Source organism: Cucurbita maxima, unplaced genomic scaffold, assembly GCF_002738345.1.
Source record: "Cucurbita maxima cultivar Rimu unplaced genomic scaffold, Cmax_1.0 Cma_Scf00024, whole genome shotgun sequence".
Lineage (NCBI taxonomy): Eukaryota > Viridiplantae > Streptophyta > Magnoliopsida > Cucurbitales > Cucurbitaceae > Cucurbita > Cucurbita maxima.
In genome coordinates this window covers 3473213-3494892 of record NW_019272040.1, presented here as the reverse complement: position 1 = coordinate 3494892, position 21680 = coordinate 3473213, and the positions used below count along the sequence as shown (strand labels likewise).

At 38.5% G+C, this 21680-nt stretch overlaps 4 protein-coding genes across 5 annotated transcripts; 2 read left to right on the top strand and 2 right to left on the bottom strand.

Annotated features, from left to right (window-relative positions):
- The first annotated feature begins 1 nt into the window (after position 1).
- LOC111498114 lies at positions 2 to 4597 on the top strand. 2 transcript variants are annotated; one of them, XM_023149216.1, is made up of 6 exons: positions 2 to 91; positions 186 to 391; positions 711 to 895; positions 1397 to 1505; positions 2241 to 3888; positions 4507 to 4597. In XM_023149216.1, the coding sequence occupies exons 4-5, from the start codon at positions 1397 to 1399 to the stop codon at positions 3845 to 3847; spliced, it is 1716 nt and encodes a 571-aa protein (XP_023004984.1). In that variant the 5' UTR covers positions 2 to 91; positions 186 to 391; positions 711 to 895; the 3' UTR covers positions 3848 to 3888; positions 4507 to 4597. The 2 variants fall into 2 exon arrangements, with proteins under 2 accessions (XP_023004984.1, XP_023004985.1); XM_023149217.1 differs by lacking the exons at positions 2 to 91; positions 4507 to 4597 and having other exon boundaries at positions 105 to 391; positions 2241 to 3951.
- Positions 4478 to 5435, top strand: LOC111498173 (photosystem II reaction center PSB28 protein, chloroplastic-like). Its single transcript, XM_023149311.1, has 2 exons — positions 4478 to 4663; positions 4747 to 5435. The coding sequence occupies exons 1-2, from the start codon at positions 4486 to 4488 to the stop codon at positions 5232 to 5234; spliced, it is 666 nt and encodes a 221-aa protein (XP_023005079.1). The 5' UTR covers positions 4478 to 4485; the 3' UTR covers positions 5235 to 5435.
- A 910-nt stretch (positions 5436 to 6345) lies between these two features.
- Positions 6346 to 12753, bottom strand: LOC111498144 (NADH dehydrogenase [ubiquinone] 1 alpha subcomplex subunit 9, mitochondrial-like). The gene is made up of 12 exons (XM_023149261.1): positions 12598 to 12753; positions 12361 to 12457; positions 11780 to 11844; positions 11509 to 11594; positions 11219 to 11303; positions 11042 to 11112; positions 9306 to 9437; positions 7785 to 7900; positions 7519 to 7642; positions 7367 to 7435; positions 6781 to 6901; positions 6346 to 6697 (listed from the first exon to the last, which is right to left on the bottom strand). The coding sequence occupies exons 1-12, from the start codon at positions 12692 to 12694 to the stop codon at positions 6558 to 6560; spliced, it is 1203 nt and encodes a 400-aa protein (XP_023005029.1). The 5' UTR covers positions 12695 to 12753; the 3' UTR covers positions 6346 to 6557.
- A 566-nt stretch (positions 12754 to 13319) lies between these two features.
- Positions 13320 to 21498, bottom strand: LOC111498080 (ABC transporter C family member 5-like). The gene is made up of 12 exons (XM_023149139.1): positions 20868 to 21498; positions 18410 to 20668; positions 17983 to 18303; positions 17802 to 17888; positions 16718 to 17413; positions 16443 to 16607; positions 15544 to 15838; positions 15032 to 15246; positions 14502 to 14807; positions 14276 to 14339; positions 13926 to 14165; positions 13320 to 13767 (listed from the first exon to the last, which is right to left on the bottom strand). Exons 2-12 carry the CDS (start codon positions 20519 to 20521, stop codon positions 13676 to 13678), a joined length of 4593 nt encoding a protein of 1530 aa, XP_023004907.1. The 5' UTR covers positions 20522 to 20668; positions 20868 to 21498; the 3' UTR covers positions 13320 to 13675.
- Positions 21499 to 21680: the final 182 nt, after the last annotated feature.

Genomic DNA, 21680 nt, shown 5'->3' with positions numbered 1-21680 from the left:
AAAGAAAGGATGATTGCATTTGGAATCTGCGACCCCCCGCGTCTGTGAAGATCATTGGTTGAAATTTGAAATGGGAATTGGTGGAGAAAAGGTGCTGATTTTTTCTATTTTTCTATTTTTCTTTTGATCATCGATTGATTGGAGAAGTCCAGACTAATCGGACAAACCTTTTTTCTTCGCTGCAGTTTCCCTCCATAGCAACATAAATACTTCTTCTTCTCCTTCATCACAGACATTTCCTGAATGAAATCAATCCTTCGCTTTTTGGTATCTCATTTTCCCGAATGCTCGATCGATGTCGCGGATGCCACCGACTTAGCTGATATAAAGGGCATTCGCCCCAAATTGGTTTCCATCTTCGAACGCTCTCTCCAATCCCACAATTTTCCAGGTGCGGCGTCCTATTGGTTGTGATGTCTTTTTTCTCTTATTATTTCTGGGTTTTATTTACGAACATGGAATTGATCGCCCGACAATTTTAGGAAGGGATGTTTCTGGGTTCTGTAGTTCTTCTTGAATATTGTGATTGTTTTAGAGGCTTAGTTGCCGCCTTTTACTTCGTCTGGTAGTGGGTCTTCCTTTTATTCGTTTCTCTTTTCTTTTTGTTAAAGATAGTGCCATGACAATCAAGTTACTTTCCTATGTTCTCTCATTACCAAAATTTTCCTTTTATAAGCCATTGTCATTGAAATCAAATATCGGTTTTCCAGAAGGAACCGGTGGAAGATGATAATCTCTGATCAAGGGTTGCTTGCACCAGTTCCATAAATCCATTGGAAGAAGGGGTGAATAAATCCTGGGGATGCCAAGCTGTGCCGTTTGGGCTTATTACTGCTTCTTGTGGTTTAGCTTTGAGTGCTTTAGATGACCTCGCCATTTATCATAGCTGTAGCAGGTATGTTTGACTTGTTAGAGCTTGCCAAATTCTCTATGAACTATAGTTCAATTAAATGAAGCCTGAAGTTTGCCTAATAAACTGATGCATCTTGGAATTGTTTGTTATGCATTGTTTTTTGTTTCCTTGTTTCACTTATTTGTGCTTCGAAGTTCAAGGGAACTCTCCCCATCACCATTTCTGTTGTATTCATAGTCATCTAAATAAAAAAGGCAAGATGGTAGTGAAGTTGTTCAGTCTTGCTTGTTCTCAATCTTGAAAATTGGCAATGTTCTTACGTTACCAAGGCTTGTCTTCTCTTCAGATGAGCTAATCAATTTTATCAGATCATGTCTCGTATTAGTATGCAGTGACATTTACATTATCGTTACAGCAAGAGTTCATTTGTCAATCTTTTTTTATGATGAGGGGACAAAAGAATGTAAGGTTTTTTTAGGAAGGGAGAATGGGGGGTTGTTTTCCCTGTTTAACTTTTCCTTGTACATCAATGGTTTAACCCAGATGACGTACAGATGCAACTTGTTCCTCTGGAGCAATACCCACGACCTTTTGCCTTCGGATGAGCCCTACCATTTCTCGTTGCCTTCCCCAGTTCCTGAATGGCCTCAAGGTATATGATATTATCAAATGAATTTGAGTTATAAGCTATTGCCTTTTGTCCATTTTTTGTTGTATTATTCCCCTTGATACTTTTCATCGAACTTGAGGCAATTCTTTGTTTGTTTCTGACTCAACTTGTGGCTTTAGTTGATAAGGAGTATTGGATAAGCTAGTCGATCTCTCCTTTTCCCCAATAAACTACTTGGGTTTGTTGTAGTGTAAGATTTTAACGTCGAAGCAATAGAGATATAAAGTTGAGTTCTTGTTGTTGATAACTATGAAGGGAAAAATAGAATCTTGTGGAACGAAGCTCTGTTCTAATTCAACCATCGCACAGAGAAGAGATATCTGCATTGAAAACTGGATTATTTTGATGTAACTAAAAGCGATGTGTTGACACAAAACAAAAGGATGCCCGTAGAGCAGAGCATCCATTAACGTTTGAGGTCGCAATAGCCTGCAAAGTTGTAGGATCAATTTTCATTAGGGGGAAATATTGAAGAAATTGAGAATCTGGGTGGTAATCTTTGACGTAATAAGATTCGTTAACAATTTCATGGAGAAAGATACAAGTTAATAGCTGTCTCTAGTTTGTTTAAAGATAGATGTCTAGTTGTGGTGAGTTTTCCAAGCGCTCTAACTTGTGAATAAGTAATTGTAGAGGTCAGAGCTTTCACGTGTGTAGTTGCAGTTATACATACAAATATTGATCTTCCTTCAATGGAACTTGATGCATGTCTTTTAGGTGGAGGTTTTGGTTCTGGAAAAGCAAGTCTTGGGGAAATTGAGGTTCTGAAAATCACCCAATTTGCTTCCATATGGGGCTTCAATCTAACGCACCGAGAAAACAATGGTGTTACATTTTACAGACCATTAAGGATATCTGAAGGATTCCACTGCCTTGGTCACTTTTGCCAACGTAATGACCAGCCCCTGCATGGTTATCTTCTTGTCGCGAGGGAAGTAGATGCTTATTTTCAGGATGGTGATCGTGTTAGCAACATTGTTAAATTACCAGCCCTTGTGAAACCCCTTGATTATACATTGATATGGAGTCCAGACGATGGGAGAGAGGAGCAGTACAGTGAATGTGCTTACATTTGGCTACCTCAACCGCCTGATGGTTATAAATCCATGGGTTATTTTGTTACTAACAAGCTAAAAAAGCCTGAATTAGGTGAAGTAAGGTGCGTTCGAGCTGATTTAACCGATAGATGTGAAACTTATCGCTTAATGCTTAATATCAGTTTCAAATGTACAAACTTTCCAGTACAGATTTGGAGTACAAGAGCATGTCACCGGGGGATGCTTGGAAGGGGTGTTCCCGTAGGAACATTTTATTCTGGTAGTCACAAAGTCACTGAAAAAGAGCTTCCTATTGCGTGCTTAAAAAACCTGGATTCTACACTGCATACAATGCCGAATCTCGATCAGATTCACGCTCTTATCAACCACTATGGACCCACTTTCTTCTTTCATCCCAAAGAAATCTACTTGCCATCTTCTGTTTCCTGGTTTTTCGAAAACGGGGTGCTGTTACACAGAGATGGTATGTCATCTGGGGAGGCCATTCATGTTTGTGGCACAAATTTGCCAGGTGGTGGGAGAAATGAGACAGTATGTTGGATGGATTTGCCCAGTGATGATTGTAGAGACAAGATCATATATGGAAATCTGGAAAGCGCCAAACTTTATGTTCATGTGAAGCCAGCTCTGGGAGGGACATTCACGGATATTGCCATGTGGGTTTTCTGTCCCTTCAATGGATCAGCCACTCTTAAGCTTGGAATCATGGATATCAGTCTTGGGAAGATTGGACAACATGTGGGAGATTGGGAGCATGTCACCCTCAGGATCTGCAACTTCACAGGAGAACTTGGTAGCATTTACTTTTCCCAGCACAGTGGTGGTGAATGGGTGGATGCTTACAATTTGGAGTTCATACAAGGGAACAAAGCCATAGTTTACTCCTCAAAGAGCGGACATGCTAGCTACCCTCATCCTGGGGTCTACATTCAAGGCTCTGCAATGCTCGGGATCGGAATTAGGAACGACTGTGCACGTAGTCATCTTTGTATCGATTCAAGCAGCCATTATGAAATAGTTGCAGCAGAGCACTTGAGAGACAATGGCGTTGTGGAGCCTTGTTGGTTGCAGTTCATGAGAGAATGGGGTCCGACTATCATCTACAGCTCGAGAACGACGCTCGACAAAATGATTAATTTCCTTCCTTCGATGATTCGGTTTTCGGTTGCAAACATAATCGGAAAGTTACCAGGGGAATTGTTTGGAGAGGGTGGCCCAACAGGGCCGAAGGAGAAGAACAATTGGGAAGGAGATGAGAGAGGCTAAATTGTTCTTGGGCATTCTACATTTGTTGCTGTTATTGTGAGGTGAAAATGCTATGGATTTTGCTGAGGAAAATGCTAAATTTAAATTAAAAATATATTTTTTAAACAAGACCGATAATTCATGTGAGATCTCACGTTTATTCCTTAACCAGTATGTGGAAACTTTTCTTTATAAAAGTGTGAAAACTTCTCCTTTCCTTTGAAAACCTTTAAGTATGTAGAAACCTTGGGTGTGGAAATTTCTCCCTATCAAATTTTTCTTTAAAAACCTCTCTCTAGCAGATGTCTTTTAAAATCGTGAGGTTGATGGCGATACATAATAACGGGCCAAAACGAACACAATATTTGCTAATGTGAGCTTAGACTATTACAAATGGTATTAGGGTTAGTTACCGGGCGATGTGTCAGTAGAGAAGAGAGAAATAAAACATTCCTGGTAAGATATGAAAATTCGACGAACTTGAGCTGAGATGTCTTTTCTCTAATTTAATCTAATTTTTAAAAATTAATTATAAGGTTATGAACTGTATTAAAAAATAAATAATATTATGACCAAATATACATAATTTGACTCATAATGTATTTTCTGTAATTTAATGAAATGAAAAGATATTGATGATTGATGTGTAGTAATAGTGAATGGCTCTCCTCCTTACACAGCTTCCCCCATCTTCAAACCACACCATTCTGCCTTTTATCTCTCTCTCTCTCTCTCTCTCTCTGGTCTCTCCCTCTCTGCACTACCCTTGCGTTTCAATGGCGACTCTGCAATCTCTCGCCTCCACTCCCCATCTGCATCATCCTTCATCCACCAAAGGTAATTTCATCACTCTCTCCCTTCCCACTTTCCACCCTTAATTCTTATCAGCAAGTTAAACACTACCTCCCTGCTCTCTTTAGTTTTCGCTTCCGCCACACTCCACCGGAGCGCCTTCTCCGCATTCTACGGCCGCTCTCTTAGCGTCTCCGGCGGAAAATGCCAGACGCTCGGTCGGCGGAGATGTGAAGCGCACGGACGGCCTCGAAATCCGATCGTGATGATGATGGTTCAGCCGAAGATTCAGTTCATCCAGGGCACGGACGAGCAGACGGTGCCGGACGTGAGACTGACCAAATCGCGAGATGGCACCAACGGAATGGCCATTTTCAAGTTCGATGAGCCGTCGGTGTTCGACTCGTCGGCTGAGGTTGGAGACATTACAGGATTCTACATGATCGATGAGGAAGGCGTGATTCAGTCGGTGGATGTGAATGCCAAGTTCATCAACGGGAAGCCGGCAGGAATCGAGGCCAAGTACGTGATGCGGACCCCGAGGGAGTGGGACAGGTTCATGAGATTCATGGAGCGATACTCCAACGCCAATGGCTTGCAGTTCGTCAAGAAATGAAAATCGCTTAATCTGGTATCTGTTCCTCATTCTTAATTCTTTTTTCCTTCTGATTAGATTGATCTGTTTCAGCCAATTTTGTTTGGCTTTGAATCACGATCAATACTGTGATCATGCTGATGGGTAAAAGAGTTAATTGGAAATCTGTTGTATGTTTCTATCACCTCTTCTTTCTTCAACTAAATCAAATTCTTTCTTGTTCATGTTATCTTCCACACACAAGAAACAAAAATCAACTCAATTTTATTCCATTAAATTAGTATTTCAAATTCTCCTATGCTCGACACCCTCAAATGTACTAAAAATTACTATTACAATAGTCAAGGTGCTTACAAATTAGCCAGACAAAAAACCAAAGGTCCTACTTGGAACATTGCAATCCAATGGCTTTCCCATTAGTATCAAAGTACAATCTTAAGAACGAAACGTTCTCATCTCTAAAACCAACATAAAGAGGAGTACAAGAAGAACAAGCAGCATTACACTCCATTGGCATAGTTGATGAACTGATCTGTAATTTTGATGTGATTTTTTATCCGTATCTCCAATGAAGAACCGAACTCCTGGGCTTTCCATTCTGACCTCACTTTCATTCAATGTTGAATTGTTCACACCCTGAATGTTGCTGTTTACATAAATGTTTATGCAACAACAGTTGGGCAATTTACCTTCACTTCCATGGCTGACTGACATTGAAGCTCCAATGTTTCTACCTCCCAATCTCACTCGCTCGAATGCTCCGTCCCCATCCTCGTCTCCCACCTCCATCTTTCCTTGGATTCTATTACCTTCACCTATGAATCGTCCTCTTCGAAATCTGATGTTTGAGTTTATATATTTGATACTCCAATTCAAAAGTGCATCTCGGATTCCTTCCTTGTGTAATGGGTTTTCTCCCTCACTTTTCAGCTTCAGGAGCAGCTTATAACCTTCACACTCAATCCCTCTACTTAAAATGTCACCAAAAAGAGTCACAGATACCAAAATATATAATATATATATAAATGGGCAATTCAGTCTTCACCTAGCTTAAGCTTATCAGAAATCTTTAACCATAGACTTAGGATACCACTTCAAAAATACAATTTATGATCTTATGATCATAAAATAATGTGACCAAGCATCCAACCTTTATTAATTACAACACCAAATACATTGTGCATTCTAAACCATGAACGAAGAAGATAAAAGAAACACGAGGCTTGAACTCAAAACATTCTCCATTTTATTTAATCAAATCAAGACATAAACAGGCCATTCTCAAAGCTTTTCAACTAAGTTAATACAAAATATCCGAGGCTTCAACAAATATTCAAAAGAAGCCTAAGGAAAAGAATCAGGAGAAAATCTTTCACTGACTGTGGAACCGAATTGCGGGCCACCTTTACGGTATGATATAAGATACTCTACAGGATACCCCTTCAACTTATGTGGTGCAATCCCAAGATCATTGAAAGTCAATGCTGCAAATAGAATTGCAAGATCATAGAGTGTTAGAGAACATCTCAACTTCTCTGCAAGGGAAAAGAATGAAGGGCATGCTTACCATTTTCAGAAACAACTGTATCTTGTGTTAGAGCTAGGATCTGATCCAGATTGAAAATCTCTGGCGTTGGTAATGGAAATGGGACTTTGTTAAGTAATATTTCTCGGGGCGTAGCAATTGCCTGAAGCCAAACAGCAGCTTTTAGTTGAGAAAAATTCAACGAGGTTCAAAACGATATAATAACCAAGCCAGCTTTATCTGCAATTGTACCCAATAAGCACAGAAAGGAGGACAGGGGGAGTCATGTAACATCTATATGAGCAACTTACACTTCCTAGGCTTAATTGTTTTCACACAAGTATGCTAGCTAAATAAATAATGCTCTTCCAATTATCAATTAACAAGTTAAAAATGTATGCAGCAATGGGGCAGATGATGATTTCCAGAGAAACTTCATTCAACCAAGTAAAATCATCAAGCATATTCCAAATTTTATGCGATTAGCAGGGCAAACGCAAGAGTATCAAGTGAATAGTTTTTGCATAACAGCAACAAAAAAAAGAAGGAATATACTAGGCAACATATAGAGGAGTCGAGGGAAATCATAGATACAACGTTGCATATCATCAACTTCTACAGCTTTTACCTTTGCAATAGGGAAAGGGACTTTCAGGTAGCTAGGCCATTCACGGATCATGTCATACATAATCTCTGCCTGAATAGAACATGCAGCTTTATGAGGAAATTTCATTTCTTTTTTCATGTGGGGAGGGGGAAGGATATTAAGAAAAAACATACCAATTCATGCACTGTAAAGATCTCTGGACCACCTAGTTCATAAACTTTTCCAATGCTGGTACCATCATCTTTCAAGGCTGAAACAATTCCAGCAGCAACATCAACAACATACACAGGTTGGATTCTACAAAGAAAGCGCTGGTGGTTAGGATAACAATCAGAAAATAAGTAATAAACTCAACAAATTCTAACTATTCAATGCCTGCATGCTACAATAGCACAATATACGACTTTGATCCATAAAATAAGTGATATGAAATACCTACTTTGTAGATCCATCTCCAAAGAGGGGAATAAAGCCATATTTTTTAGCAAAATGTGCCCACGGATTCATAATCCGGTCCTCGGTACCAATCATAGCTGCAGGTCTCAAAATCGTTGCCTGTAAAAGCACATTTCAGAAACGTCAACTCCCACAATGACCACAAAATAAAAGGAGAAAAGTTGCAATCAAAATAAATTTCTTGTGCTATTTGCTAGATTAACAAGCTCTGCACCTTTAGAATTATTTGTGTGAACGATCAAAAGAAAAACCAGAATTTTTATTACGTAAGAATAAAGAATTCAAACAAGGAAATGAAGAAAAGAAGCCATTCAAAGAAGACCATGGACAATTACAAAAACTCTTTGATCCCAAAAGCCTAAAGGCAAACATTCAAACATTGAACTTAGTCATAGCCCTCCTCCCTCCCCGCCGGAGCATTCAAATATAGACTCACAACTTCCCTATGTCCTCACTCCTACCTCCCTCTCTCCTTTTTTATTTTTTTTTTTATTATTATTTTTTTGCATAAATTTTTTAATTTACGTTATTCATTTTTTTATATAAAGCTTCTTATTATAATTACTAATTAATAATTAAAATATAAATAACTATTAATAAAAGTATTTTTATTTTTATCCTATAAACTAATAAAAAAAAATTAACTTATAAAGTCCTTAAAAATGCAGAAATAATCGAAGCCCACGTAATGGCTCCACTTACACATATACAGTCCTTTCCTCCCATGAAACCTATTGCCATGCTACCCTATTACAAATTTAGGGGGGTCAAATACACAAAGTACACCCCCACAACCACCAATCTATGTTGTTGCCCACTATCCTCCTCTCACATGTAAATCTAAATCGCATTGGCAGCTTCGAGCTCCCATCATCTACTTCTGAAGATTTATGTAATTATCATTTATCTATTATTCTCGAGTCAACAACTAAAGCCTTTTATGTAATCTCTAGTTTTTTTTTTTTTTTTTTTTCATTTGTATACGGTCCTTTAGTAGAGCATATACAAAACATGATGTTTCCTATGAAAAAAGAAAATCAATACAAGAAACAAGACCTAATTAATAATATCATAATGCCAAATATGAACAAGGAAGTGGATGAGGTTCACCCAAACGTTAAATAAATTAATTAACATATAAAAGCAAAAAATCAATAAAAAATAAATTTCAATTCTAGGATTGAAATTCCAAATTGTAGATCGCAAATTTGAACCAAGGATTTGAAATTAGCACTTTTCTATCCATACAATCAATAAAACTAATATGCAACGTTAGACATTCATCTCAACCCTAAACACGATTTCATCTCAATCTTGAACACAGTTTCACGTCAACCTTCATTCACCAAAGATTACTCCCACGATAACAAAAAATAAATACATGATAAATGATCAAGATTTGTATGATTCTCTAATAGTATGAAACTACAATCAGAAAAACTATATTCTCAGCTACGTGCCTTTACCTCAGGGAAAAAAAAAAAAAAAAATGATTAATATTTACCTCAGGGAACGCCTTTAAAACAGATTCTTCAGCAGCAGCTTTAGCTCTCAGAAATCTGGACGGAGCCGATGAAGATGCTCCCAGACAGGAAACTTGAATAAACCTCATAATGCCACCGTGTTCTTTGGCAATCTACAATATTGAAAAGGAAGGAACAAACTAATCTACATGACTCAAAAGAAGAAAAGAGGGCAGTGAACACAAAGACAGAAAAGAAAAGAAAGAACAAAGGAGGAATCATAACTTCTTTGTTTACTACTTCGTAGCTTAAAAAAGAAAAACACTGAAAGCACATTCGTGATTTAACCCTATATGATGATTACAAAAGTTGCCTTTGCCTACGTAAAGAAAAAACTTCATACTTAAATTAGAAACAAAGCAAAATATTAAGAAGTTGCATAGCTGAGTGATGGATTATACATGCAACCTACTTCAACCATTATACTTCATCTTAATATACGCACCTACTCTCCCTTTTTGTCTATCTTGTCTTTATTAATTAATATTCAGAATGGTAGAGGATCTAGGGAAGATGCTACTGGTTTGAATATGAAATGCCAATTGCAACAGTATCTTAATGGGGAAACAGATCATATAAACCAGTGTTTTAAAAAGTGCCTCAATGCAAGTGCATGGTGCCTCTGCACTTGAAGCCCTTTTTAAATAGCTTATTTTATTTTTTTATACAAACTATGAATTACTCAGAAAAAGTATTCATTTCTCTCCCCACTCTCCTAAAAAGCTCTAATTTCTTAAAATTGTATCGTTATCATATTATTACTAATAATATATTGTTTAAAATTGAACCATCATCCATCAAAATTTTGAAACTGTTTTCAATCAAGACAATTGTTACATATCATCAATGATTTTTTAATCAAATTTTGTTCGCTCATAGTTAAAGACTTTTCTAACTATCCTCCACACCTTAATCTTTCGAATTGGTGCCGTTTTCCTCGTTAGGTCTGTTGTTGGTTGGCTCCTTTTTTTTGAGCTGTTGTTCTTGTAAACCCTTTCATATTCTTCCATTTTTCTCACAGTTTATTGATTAATGATTTTTTTTTCCTAATTAAAAAATAATACAACTATATTTTTTTATATATAAAAAGTTAATTATATTTGTCGCTTCTGTAACTAAAACCTTAATTTCTCTTGCACTTTGTGCTCAAGTGAGCCAAGCACTTTTTAAATACTTCAATCAACACATAGAAGTATGTCACTAAATTATTAAGAATTTGTAGACAAAGTAAAACAAGGATTGAACAAAATTGTAATAGAAACAAATCCATCATTTGAAGAATACACTCACCAAATTTTTCCTCACTTCCAATATATTAGATCAGGTAAAATTCCCCCCGAAATGACCTGGTACGATGACAACTACCAAATATTAGCTTGGTGGATTTTCATCCAATAGGCTTCGCGAAGGCCAAGCCTATTCCCATTTCCTCCACTTCAAGCCCACATTGCTTGATGCTTATCCCAGCTTTCATCTACTTCCGTACTCACCCATCACTATATCCCATCCTCTCATTCATATACATCTTTGCTTTCCCTAATTACTTCAATTTTGTAATGATTATAGCCTTCCCATCAAATTTTAATCCTTTTTAAGAAGGCCATATGAAAACACAAGCCAAATAATGATGCAGGAGATGCGAATAAAACAGCCGAAAGAAGGTAACTTTCATAAGAAAAACTGAAAAAATAAAAAAGATCAGTTCTAAGAAGCATACCGTGGCAAGTTGTTCAGCCATGGAATTATTTACCTCCTCAAAACTGTAATTTCTTGTTTCATACTCTCTTCCTGTCAACAAATAGGGTAATGTCTAATACTAGAATTCTAAAAAAAAGAAAGAAAAAAAAAAGATTTAACCTTTCACAAGACGGGAAAAAATATGGGAATCCCGTACCAATAAGATTAAGGACGACATTAGACTTTGCCATTACAGCTTTTATTGAATTTTCATCTCTTGGGTTGTATTTCATTGGTACTATCTGGGGAATAAATAAATAAAGGAGAACAAAAAAAAAAAAAAAAAAAAAAAAAAAAAAAAAAAAAAAAAAAAAAAAAAAAAAAAAAAAAAAAAAGAGTTAGGATGATCAAACTAACAGTGAGGGGGAAAAGAGAGAGTTCAGAAGCACATGAAAAAGAGAATTTGTGCTCTCGTCCATAACATCACAACATCATATATTGCTCTACCTGTCCCAGATCTCCCATTAATTTAAGATGACGAGGTGAATCTTCAGAACCTCGAAAAGGGACTAACACTTGGGACCCCATTTTAGCTGAAACAAAATTGATTTCCAAAATCACACTTAGCATAAAATTGATAAAATGTCAATAATAGAGCCAATGCTGCCAAGCCCACTACCAGAACCATTTAAAAGTAGAAGATATACAGGGACATATAAATTGCATATATAGGCAAAAAAGAAACCGAGTGCTAGCATCATTTATGTTCACCTATTACCTAGTTGTTGTACAACATAACGGCCAAGGAATCCAGTAGCTCCAAAGACAGTAGCCACAATCCCACTGCAAAATATTTTTGTGATGAGAGAGTAAAATCAGCAAATTCAGATTCAGAATTTTGTTTTTAACTAGAAATAAACCCAAATCGAGTTAGATATCAATAATCTGGTCTGCTTGAAAATCTAATGTGTATGTTTAAAAGAGAACAGATAAGCTAATTCTAGGATTATCCAACAGGAGAAGATAAACTAACTCAGACTTAAGTCGCCTGCTTCATTATCCCATTAAAAAATTATTCAATACAATGAACTTTTAAATTATTCAACTCATTTTACCATGATATTTTAAATTATTCAATACAAAAAGATTATATCTAACAAATGCTTACCTTTATCATGATATGAATCAAGCAATGAACGGCAATAAAATTCCAAACTTGAACCACTACTACTAATTATTACATTAAATTTGTTAAATCCCCTCAGAAATCCGAAGTATATCCAGCATTACTTGCACGACATTGGCCCGACGATCAAATAGGAAAATGCAAACACGAAGAAAAATATAGGGTTAAATTACCTAACAGACGATCTCCCACCAGTGCCCTTGCGGACAAGGTGCCCCACTCCCCGCGTAGCCAAGGTGGATTCATACCGTGGACGATCATCTCCAGAATCTGGAAAAAGAAAAAAAAAATGAATTGAAGAGGCTAAAATGGAAGAAATCAAGGTGTACGTGGAATCACACAACAGAGAGAGAGAGAGAGAGAGAGAGAGAGAGAGAGAGAGAGAGAGAGAGAGAGCAATGAGGGATTACAGTGATGAGAAAGAGGGTATATCAACTTGAGGGAAGAAATTGATGAAGGAGAGTTGAGACTCTGCTGCTGCGTTAGACGCCTCGAAAGGGCCTGCATCCTTGCTCGGAATCTGGTCGGAGAGAGTGACGGAGGGGGAGAGAAGCGCTGCTGTTAACAGGGTGAGGAATATTGACGAAAGGGCCTGCACTATTGGACTTTGGGTTTTCTTTTTAAATGGGCCTCATTGTGGCCCATTATGTAGCCCATACTTTCATGAATTTAGCCCAAATACACGTCTCAACAATTTGAGATATTATTAAATGATTATTTACAATTTAACATTATTGAGCCTAGCAGAAAGGCTTCAACGCCATGTATAGCAGAAAGGCTGACCAAGCTTGCAAAAAAAAAAGAAGCTCACATTTGTGTAGAGAATCTGAAAACATGTGGATCTTTGGCTCACGATTTTAAAACGTGTGTAGGAGAGGTTTCCACACCTCTGTAAGGAATCTCAGAATCTCACAATCCACCCCTCCGAGGCCTAGCGTCCTCGTCTAACTATACCATTTGTAATAGCTCATGTCCATGCTAATAGACATTGTCCGCATCATTAGTTCTTAGCCAATCTATTATTATGATATTTTCATTAGATGGAGAGTTCATATTTCGACCCATTTCGAATGAAAATTTGAACCTCAAAGTTGAAAAGAATGAAGAGACAACTCTTATCTAAACCAAGTACTGGGAAAAAAAACCATGGCCGCTCTCATTTTCTTTGGTGTGAATTATTGTTGTGGCATACATGGGTTTGATTTATTCTTCATTCTAATTCCTCCTAACCATGAATGAATCATTCATTCCATAAAACATCAATAACCTCTCTTTCAATTTACACCTTCTTTGTCTAACCCTTGCTGCCCCCTTCCCCTCTCTTTTTTATTCTTTCCTTCCTTTTCCTGTTGCCGCCAGATGCAGATGCAGATGCAGATCCCGCTCAACCAGCAGTGGCCGCTATGGCCCTTCCGCCTCGTGCACCCGACTGAGATAGATGCCGTTACCACGCATCCCATCTCGACAAAACCTCTGCTTTGCTCCATTTTATCTTGTCGAATACTCCGTCACTAATTTAAGGAACATCGATGACTTATCCTCAAATAGTCGTGCCGGAGAATCGAACTCTGCAACTCTACCTGCAAACCACATCCAAATCTAGATCTCACTTACATGTGTATAAGGAGCTACATTCTCTAAATTAACTAACATGTGAAATGAAAGATTGTGCTATATATTCTGTTTGTACTAAACGTATCGCCTACAACTTTGGCTTTCGGTTACGGGCTGTACTCACCATCGCTTAGTACCAGCACCAGATCACTGTCAACGACGGTCGGAATTCTGTGTGCAATTGTACACACGGTGCAGTCTCTGAACTCTGTTCTAATAACCTTCTGGATGAGATTATCTGTGGCCATATCGACAGATGCCGTGGCTTCATCGAGAACAAGTATTCTGGCTTGTCTCAATAGTGCACGGCCCAACGCCACAAGTTGCCTCTGTCCTACACTCCAATTATCACCATTTTCAAGCACTGCAAGTTCATTGTAAAGAGGATCGTGAGGCATGAAATATATGTCGGGCGCAGCCAGACAAAAGAGAATAAACCAAAAATTAAGCTTCATATCTGTGCTTGTTACATACCTGGTGTATCAAGTTTTTGCTCCTTGTCGCGGATCATCTGTCCTAGTTGCGACTTATCCAGTGCCTAAGCGATGTGAAATATAAATCAGGAAAAACCCATTTCATTTTAAGGAACAAGATCATTGAAACATACAAGTACAGGCTGCTCACTAATGAATATTGGTGTCTTATACTTCACCAATTTTAGTAGAAAAAGCAGTGAAGTGATTTGAGAGAGAGATCAAACCTCCCAAATATCATGATCAGAATGCTCTTCAAGGGGATCGAGATTGCCTCTAATTGTGCCTTCAAATAAAGTGGGATCCTGAGGTATGATACTGAGACGGCTTCGAAGGTCATGAAGGCCAATTGTCGAAATATCGATATTGTCGATAACTATCTTTCCACTTGATGGTTCGACCAATCGGAACAGAGCCTGGATCAAAGTAGATTTACCGCTTCCAGTTCTACCAACAATCCCGATCTTCTTTCCACCGGGAAATCTGCAAGTTATACCACGGAGCACCAAAGGAAGATTCTCCTTGTACCGAACCTTGAAAAAGCAAATGAGTTCGGAATTTCTCAGTTCCATCAGACATTATATGAACATGAGAAGATTTTCGAGTCGGAACTGAAAATATTTTTATCTAAAACCCATGGCCTTGACAGAGGACACAAGGTTATAAAACTCCACCATGTACTTCAGGCCTTAACGCAAGAAATACTTAAAGAGTTCAGTAACACGAAAAAACGATAATATCGCAAGTCAATCATTACCTTCAGGTCAGTAAGCTCAATAGCTCCATTCTCAGGCCACGTGGAAAGAGGACGAGAGTCCTCGATAAGTACTGGTGCCTCACTTGGAATTTGGTTGTACTGATAAATCCTTTCAATAGATATAATCTTGTTCTCAAGCTTGCAAAAGCTGAGTATCCACCGTGACAGGCGAGCATTCAGATTTAGACCGTATGTTACCGCAAGGCCAGCCATGCCTGTACAAACAAAAACCAGTAATCTCGTGTCTTATGTTTTTACCATTTACATGCAAGATTCAAGGTCCATATGCTAACCTCGAAGTAGAGAACAGAATAATATAAACAGATAGAATTAAAATGGTAAATTCAAATTCCCAGTCGAGCTTTTACAAGCATATATATTAATAATAATGCCCAAACAAACTAGATTTCATACGCCATTTCAACCATAGTTTGCAGGACCAACAACTCAATAGCAATGAGAAAGGCCAAGCATACGAAAAGGCAATAATCTAGAAGAGAATGTTAACATACTTGGATCAATACTTCCATGAGGAAAGCTGACAAGTAAAACCATGCAGAAAGCAAAGACGAAAGTGGAGAGCAGTTCCATACGCAGACAGAGCCACTCAATAGCTGCAAGACTGCAGAAGAATGGGCGAGAATGACAATCAAGAAGATAAAGATTTCTCTTCATAAACCGTTTTTCCTGACCAAAACCTCGTATTGTCACTGCTCCAGCAATTGACTCGCCAAATAGATTTATAACTGGAGATTTCTGGATGCTGACAATACGAACAAGCTCCCTTGATGAAGCCATGTAGTATTTCTGCATCATAAAGTACACTTGGTAAGGTCAACACGCCCTCAATACCCTTAATCAAAAAATGTAGACAACAGAGCTTTCCACTAATCCTTGAAGGCCAAGTGAATCTGACGATGTTATTAGATAGCCCTTTTGCAATCTCAGACCTTCCTCACTTTTGCAGTAACTTTTTTTTGTAAATATCTCTTTACTCGAAGTCGAATATACATTCCATCAATATAACAAAGAAATGATTTATCAAGGCTGGAAATTTTACATGATGCACGAAGTTGTGGCCGAGACGGCCACGTGCTTTTGGAGTAAAAAGTATTGAATAAGTAGATCTGATTTCTTCTTTTGTTATAGTACTTGTGATTCTTTAAAACTCAAGAATTTTTCTCTTCATTACATTTAATATCTGATTTCCTTTTTACAATCATAGAACGAAGCATCATGAACAGACTGACAAAATATATGATAAATATAAATGGAAAAAGGTAATTACATGAGATGAAGTACTGTAGAACGTGATGGGAGAAATTATTTTCTTCTCATAATGCAAAATATAAAGAATGCACGAGTATCATAAGCGAAAAAATGAAAGGGGGAAGCTATAACCAGTACTCACCTGCATCCACAAACAAACAATAGCCATGGGAATGACTAAAAGCAAGACTTGCCAGGTAACTTCTGACATAACACCAACTATGCCAATAAGTTGTATTGTAGTCGAAGCAAACCCACCAAGTCGAAAAGGAATATCAAGATCCACAACACTTTGGTCAATGGACACCTATAAGGCCGAAAGTAATAAAGTAATTTAAAGTTCAAAGAAAACTTTAGTGTGTGTGAATAGCATGATTAAATTGATTGGACATCTGTCTCTTAGAACAAGAAACTTACACGATTCAAGATCCGTCCCGCTGGTGTTGAGTCAAAGAATGACATGGGTGCACGAAAAATAGAAGTAAGCATATTGATAAACAATTTTTGAGCAGCTGCAAGACCGAACATAGCAACCAGAATAGCCCTAACAAATACAAACCAAGAGCTCCCAAAAGCAAGGGCCATGTAGACCACAAGGAGGATCGTGGGAGTCACTTTAGGTTGGTCCCCTTCAGTTTGGGGATTTGCCCATGCCATCCACCAGTTGCTTGCAATCTGTAGGAACTGAAACAGCACTTGTGCAACAATTATGAGCGGAATTAAAAAGCCTTTATATGCTGCAGCCATGTACGAAAAGTAGACCTTCATGCTGACCCGGCCTCTTACCCTTTCCTCTTCCTGTACAAGCTGTCTTTTCCTAGAACGTTTTGCCTTTTTTTTCTCCTTGATTGCCTTTTGCTCCGCTGCCGATATACAGTCCTGCACTTCCTTATCCAAATCGCCAATGTTATTTCTAACAAGATCACACTTTTTACCAATATTAGGAGATTCATCGGTAGACATAGTTTCATCTGAATCTTCAGATGAATGGTTGGGAATATCCATAGCTTCAATAGCTTCATGATGAGCAGTTACCAAAGTGTTGAAGTCAGTCCCTGCTTGTAAAAGATCATCATATTTTCCTGCCTGTATAATGCGGCCTTCTTTGATAACCTGTACACATGGAAAATGAATGCCTAAGAGAAAGATATCATTGTAATATCATTTCACATCGACACAAAAGCTTCAACAAACTATTAATAATATAATACATGTTCTACACAGAAAATCCCTAAACAATATTTCTTTCCAAGTCGTCAAGAAATTACATTAATACAGAAATATTGTTGGATACTTCTTTTTTGTGTTAGGGAACAAAATGAAAAGGCATAGGAGACATCACAACGGCATGAACATAATATACGAACATTAAAACCGATAGTTTTGTCTGCTAGTGCCGTCAATATGTGCAAAAAAAGAACTTCAACAATATGTGCAAAAAATTCCAGAGTATGATTCTCCAAAAGCATCAATTACATAATATGCGAAGAATAATTCATACCAGTATCAAATCAACAGCCGGCAAAAATTCAACTTGATGTGTAACAAAAATGACAGTTTTGTCTGCTAGTGCCGTCATTATGTACTCCTGCATTCCATGTCACTGTTATAATAAACAAACGACCAAATACCCGAGAACAAGACAGAATGCCACAAAATATATATATATATATATATATAACCTTGAACAAGTCTAAGGCAGTGTGTATATCAACAGCACTGAAAGGGTCATCAAGTAAATAAATATCCGCATCTTGATAAAGTGCCCTGGCAAGCTGAACACGTTGTTTTTGACCTCCACTAAGATTTATTCCTCTATCACCAATTATTGTTTGATCTCCATGCGGAAGATTCTCCAAATCCTTCTTCAGTGAACAAGCATGAATAGCATTCTTGTACTTCGGTTTGTCAAGAGGACTTCCGAAAAGAATATTTTCTTCTATGTTACCAGATTGTATCCAAGGTGATTGAGGCACATATGCGGAAGTGCCACATAATTTTACCTGGGCATAGCAAAAAAATGAAGGACTCAAAGAAACTTGAAACATCTCCACTAACAAAAAGTGACACCGAAATATGACATCAAGAGCGGAATTCTAAAAGACTTACTTCCCCCATGATTTTTGGAATCTCCCCAAGGATGCAAGAGAGGAAGCTTGATTTCCCAGAACCAACAACACCACAAACGGCGACACGCATCCCTTTCTCCACTCGCACTTGTATTCCTGATAAAGTTGGCCTTGGAGAGGAAGTGTCCCAGGAGAAGAGGCCATCTTTGATTTCTACGGCTGCATTTGGCATGCCTCGAGGTAGAACAATAGTTGCATCTTCCTGCAACTCTTCCTCCAGCAGTAGTCCAGAAATTCGGTCTAGAGAAACTTTTGTCTGAGCCATCATCGACACCAGGTCAGGGAAATTCCTAAGTGGTTCTTGGAGAATTCTAAAAGTGGCTAGAGCAGAAAGAACACTCCCTGCAGTAAGCTGACCACCCAACAATATGCAGGTGGCAAATGTAACGACAGACACAAATATTGGGGAACTCCAGAAAATGAAAGTAATGAAGGCTTGCGAATAAAGAGCTTTTCGAAGCCACTTGAACTCCACACCCCGCATCTCTTCCAACTTCGCTTTATATCTGACTTCCCAAGCTTGAAGCTTCAGAATCTTCATGCTTCTTAGGCACTCAGAAGTTTTTCTCATCCTATCATCCTTGGCTGCCATCAATTTGTCTTGATAATCCTCTTGTATTCTAGCTATTGGAATGGTAACAAGAATGGAGACGATGGTGGCAATCAATGTTGCAATAGAAGCAATTCCAACATTCTTATACAAAATAGCTAGAGCAAGAATGATTTGCATAGGGAGCATCCAAGCATCATGAAGATACCATGAGTAATCTCCAACCCTTTGCACATCAACAGCCATGTAGTTCACAATCTCTCCACTGGTATGACTCTGTTTAGCAGTGCTGGAAAGCCGAAGGCCTTTTCTATATACTAATGCTGTGAGAGCCGATCTCACGTGCATCCCCAAAATGTCTACCCCAAGATACCACTGTCTCGCTGTCAGAGTTTCCACAAGCTTCGCTATGAAGAATGTTCCAGCCAAAATGTATCCTTCATGGGGGAAAGTTTCTTTCCCCCCCAAGTAATCGACAAAGTAGCTAATCATATAAGGACCAACATACGAAACCAGAGTATTCAGGCCAGCAAAGATGGCATTACAAGCTGCCTCCTTCCAGAAAGACTTCAGAATGGCCCAAGCAAGAGAAGGCTGTTTGGAAGGATTATCTTCTTTCAATTTCTCCCAGTTTGAGTTCAAAACCTTATAATTGTTTTTAGCTCGATCTTTTGGTGCAAGAAGGGGAATGTCCTTGAGCTCAAGTGGTCTTTTCGCGCCAATTGAGAGAAGAGGGTTCAGCCAAGAAAGTGTAGTTAAACTAAAGAGCCCGGCTTCACTGTAAGGGGTTACCTTGAGACATCCAGGTTCTTCTTCCTCAAGAAGCAATGGGTCTTGAAGATCAGGGTTCCTATAAACTTTTATACCAGTAACCCCCCTAACAGCCACAAAACAAAGGAAAGCCACTGCAGGAGTTGCAGCAAAATTTGCAACAACATGAGAACGCACGTGTTTCAGACCTTGTACAAACAATTCTCTTCCATCAACATACAGGGCAGACAGACAAAGAACAAATGACACAAACCACCAGACCCTCAACAACAATGAAAATTTCTCCGAAGCCTTGAATTTGCAACGCAGGGCCAAAAAGCTCAAAAGAAACCAAGACAAAACTTGAGCTACTGGCAGGCAAACCACAGACCAACCTTTATCCTCCTTCCCATTAACAGAATGTCCAATTGAACTAACGAGATCGAAAGCTAATACAAAAACTTGCACAAACAACACATAGAAACAACATGAAACGGACATTTTGAAACTGGTACCGATGTCAACATCATGAATTTCACCATCCGCCCTGCGCCGAATAGGACTTGCATTCGTGTCAGATTCATCATCCTTGTCGAAGCCAAGGCGACCAACAAAAACAGATATCCGCTTCGCTACGACAATGAAGAAGAACAAGATACAGAGTGCAAAGTTAATGCCGATTGATGCGAGCTCCAAAATTGGCAACGTTCCAAATGCTTCTGACAAGGCATTAGACGATCGTACATCAGATGACAAAGCTTGGATTCTATTCAATAAATGGGCAACACCCATCACTGATTGCGGGGCGTAGGTGAGGAAGGCGATTCAAAACAGTGAGTCGGGGACGAGTTAAGTTAGAGAAATAAAACCCAGTTATGAAGATGAGCATTTCACCATCTGGGTTCTCGTAGACACCTAATGAGTATATCAATAGACAGCCTGCAGACACATAGCACATGCCAACAAATGGATTTTTTGTTAACGCGAAAGTCGAAGAAACACAGAAAGAGAGAGACATAGAGAAATAGAGCGATGATTGTGCGTTCAAACACTGTCTTCCTGTCTGTATCAAAATGTGGAATGGACAAAAAAAAAAATACGACCCATCACTGAAAGTGCAAAAATAAAACTGACCGACCTGGCTTGGCGAGAGGTAAGTAGTACGTGATTACTGATGACAAACAAACCAAACCCAGTTGCTTCTCCAGTCTTCAACACCAATTAATCCGCCAATGAATAAATCCAGAGGAGAAACGAGGGAGAGCGCAGGGAAACAAGAGGAATCGTACAAAACCCAAATCTCAAAATCGATTTAAAACGATGATGAAAATGGGTATGATCCAAACAAATCAAGAAAATGAAAAGGGAGAGAGAGGGAGAGAGAGAGAGAGAGAGAGAGAGAGGGACAGCACTCTCTCCTTGTTCTCTCGTTTAGAAATAAAAGCTAGAAAGGCTCTCAAGGCGGCTTTTTAAGGATATGGGGTTGGGGTTTAATACAAAAACAAACCGCCGAGCGGAAGAGAGAGTTGAACGAAAAATAGAAAGAGAGACATTTGAGGAAACTCAAATCGGCCCGGATTTTGCTGTTGGGTTTATCAATGGCGTTACTTGCAGCCCGAAGGAGCTCCCCCGCTAACAAAATTTCACTCAAATTTCGTCTTTATCGAAGCACATTCTTTTGTTTTCTTCTGTAACTATGTCCCTCCCTCTCTTAAATGTGTTTGTGCGCTGAATGGAGAAGTCCCCTCCACATTTGGTAATTGAAAATTCAGAAATCAAAAGAGAAGACGCGGGTGCGTGCCTAGTAGGTCGCTTAACACCTCACTCCACCAACACACACTCTGGAATCTGAATCTGATGCCATTATCTATATATCTTTGTGTTACATATATTTATACGTGTCATTATGTGCAAACCTTTTTGCTTCCTTAACATTCATGGTGCATCCTTA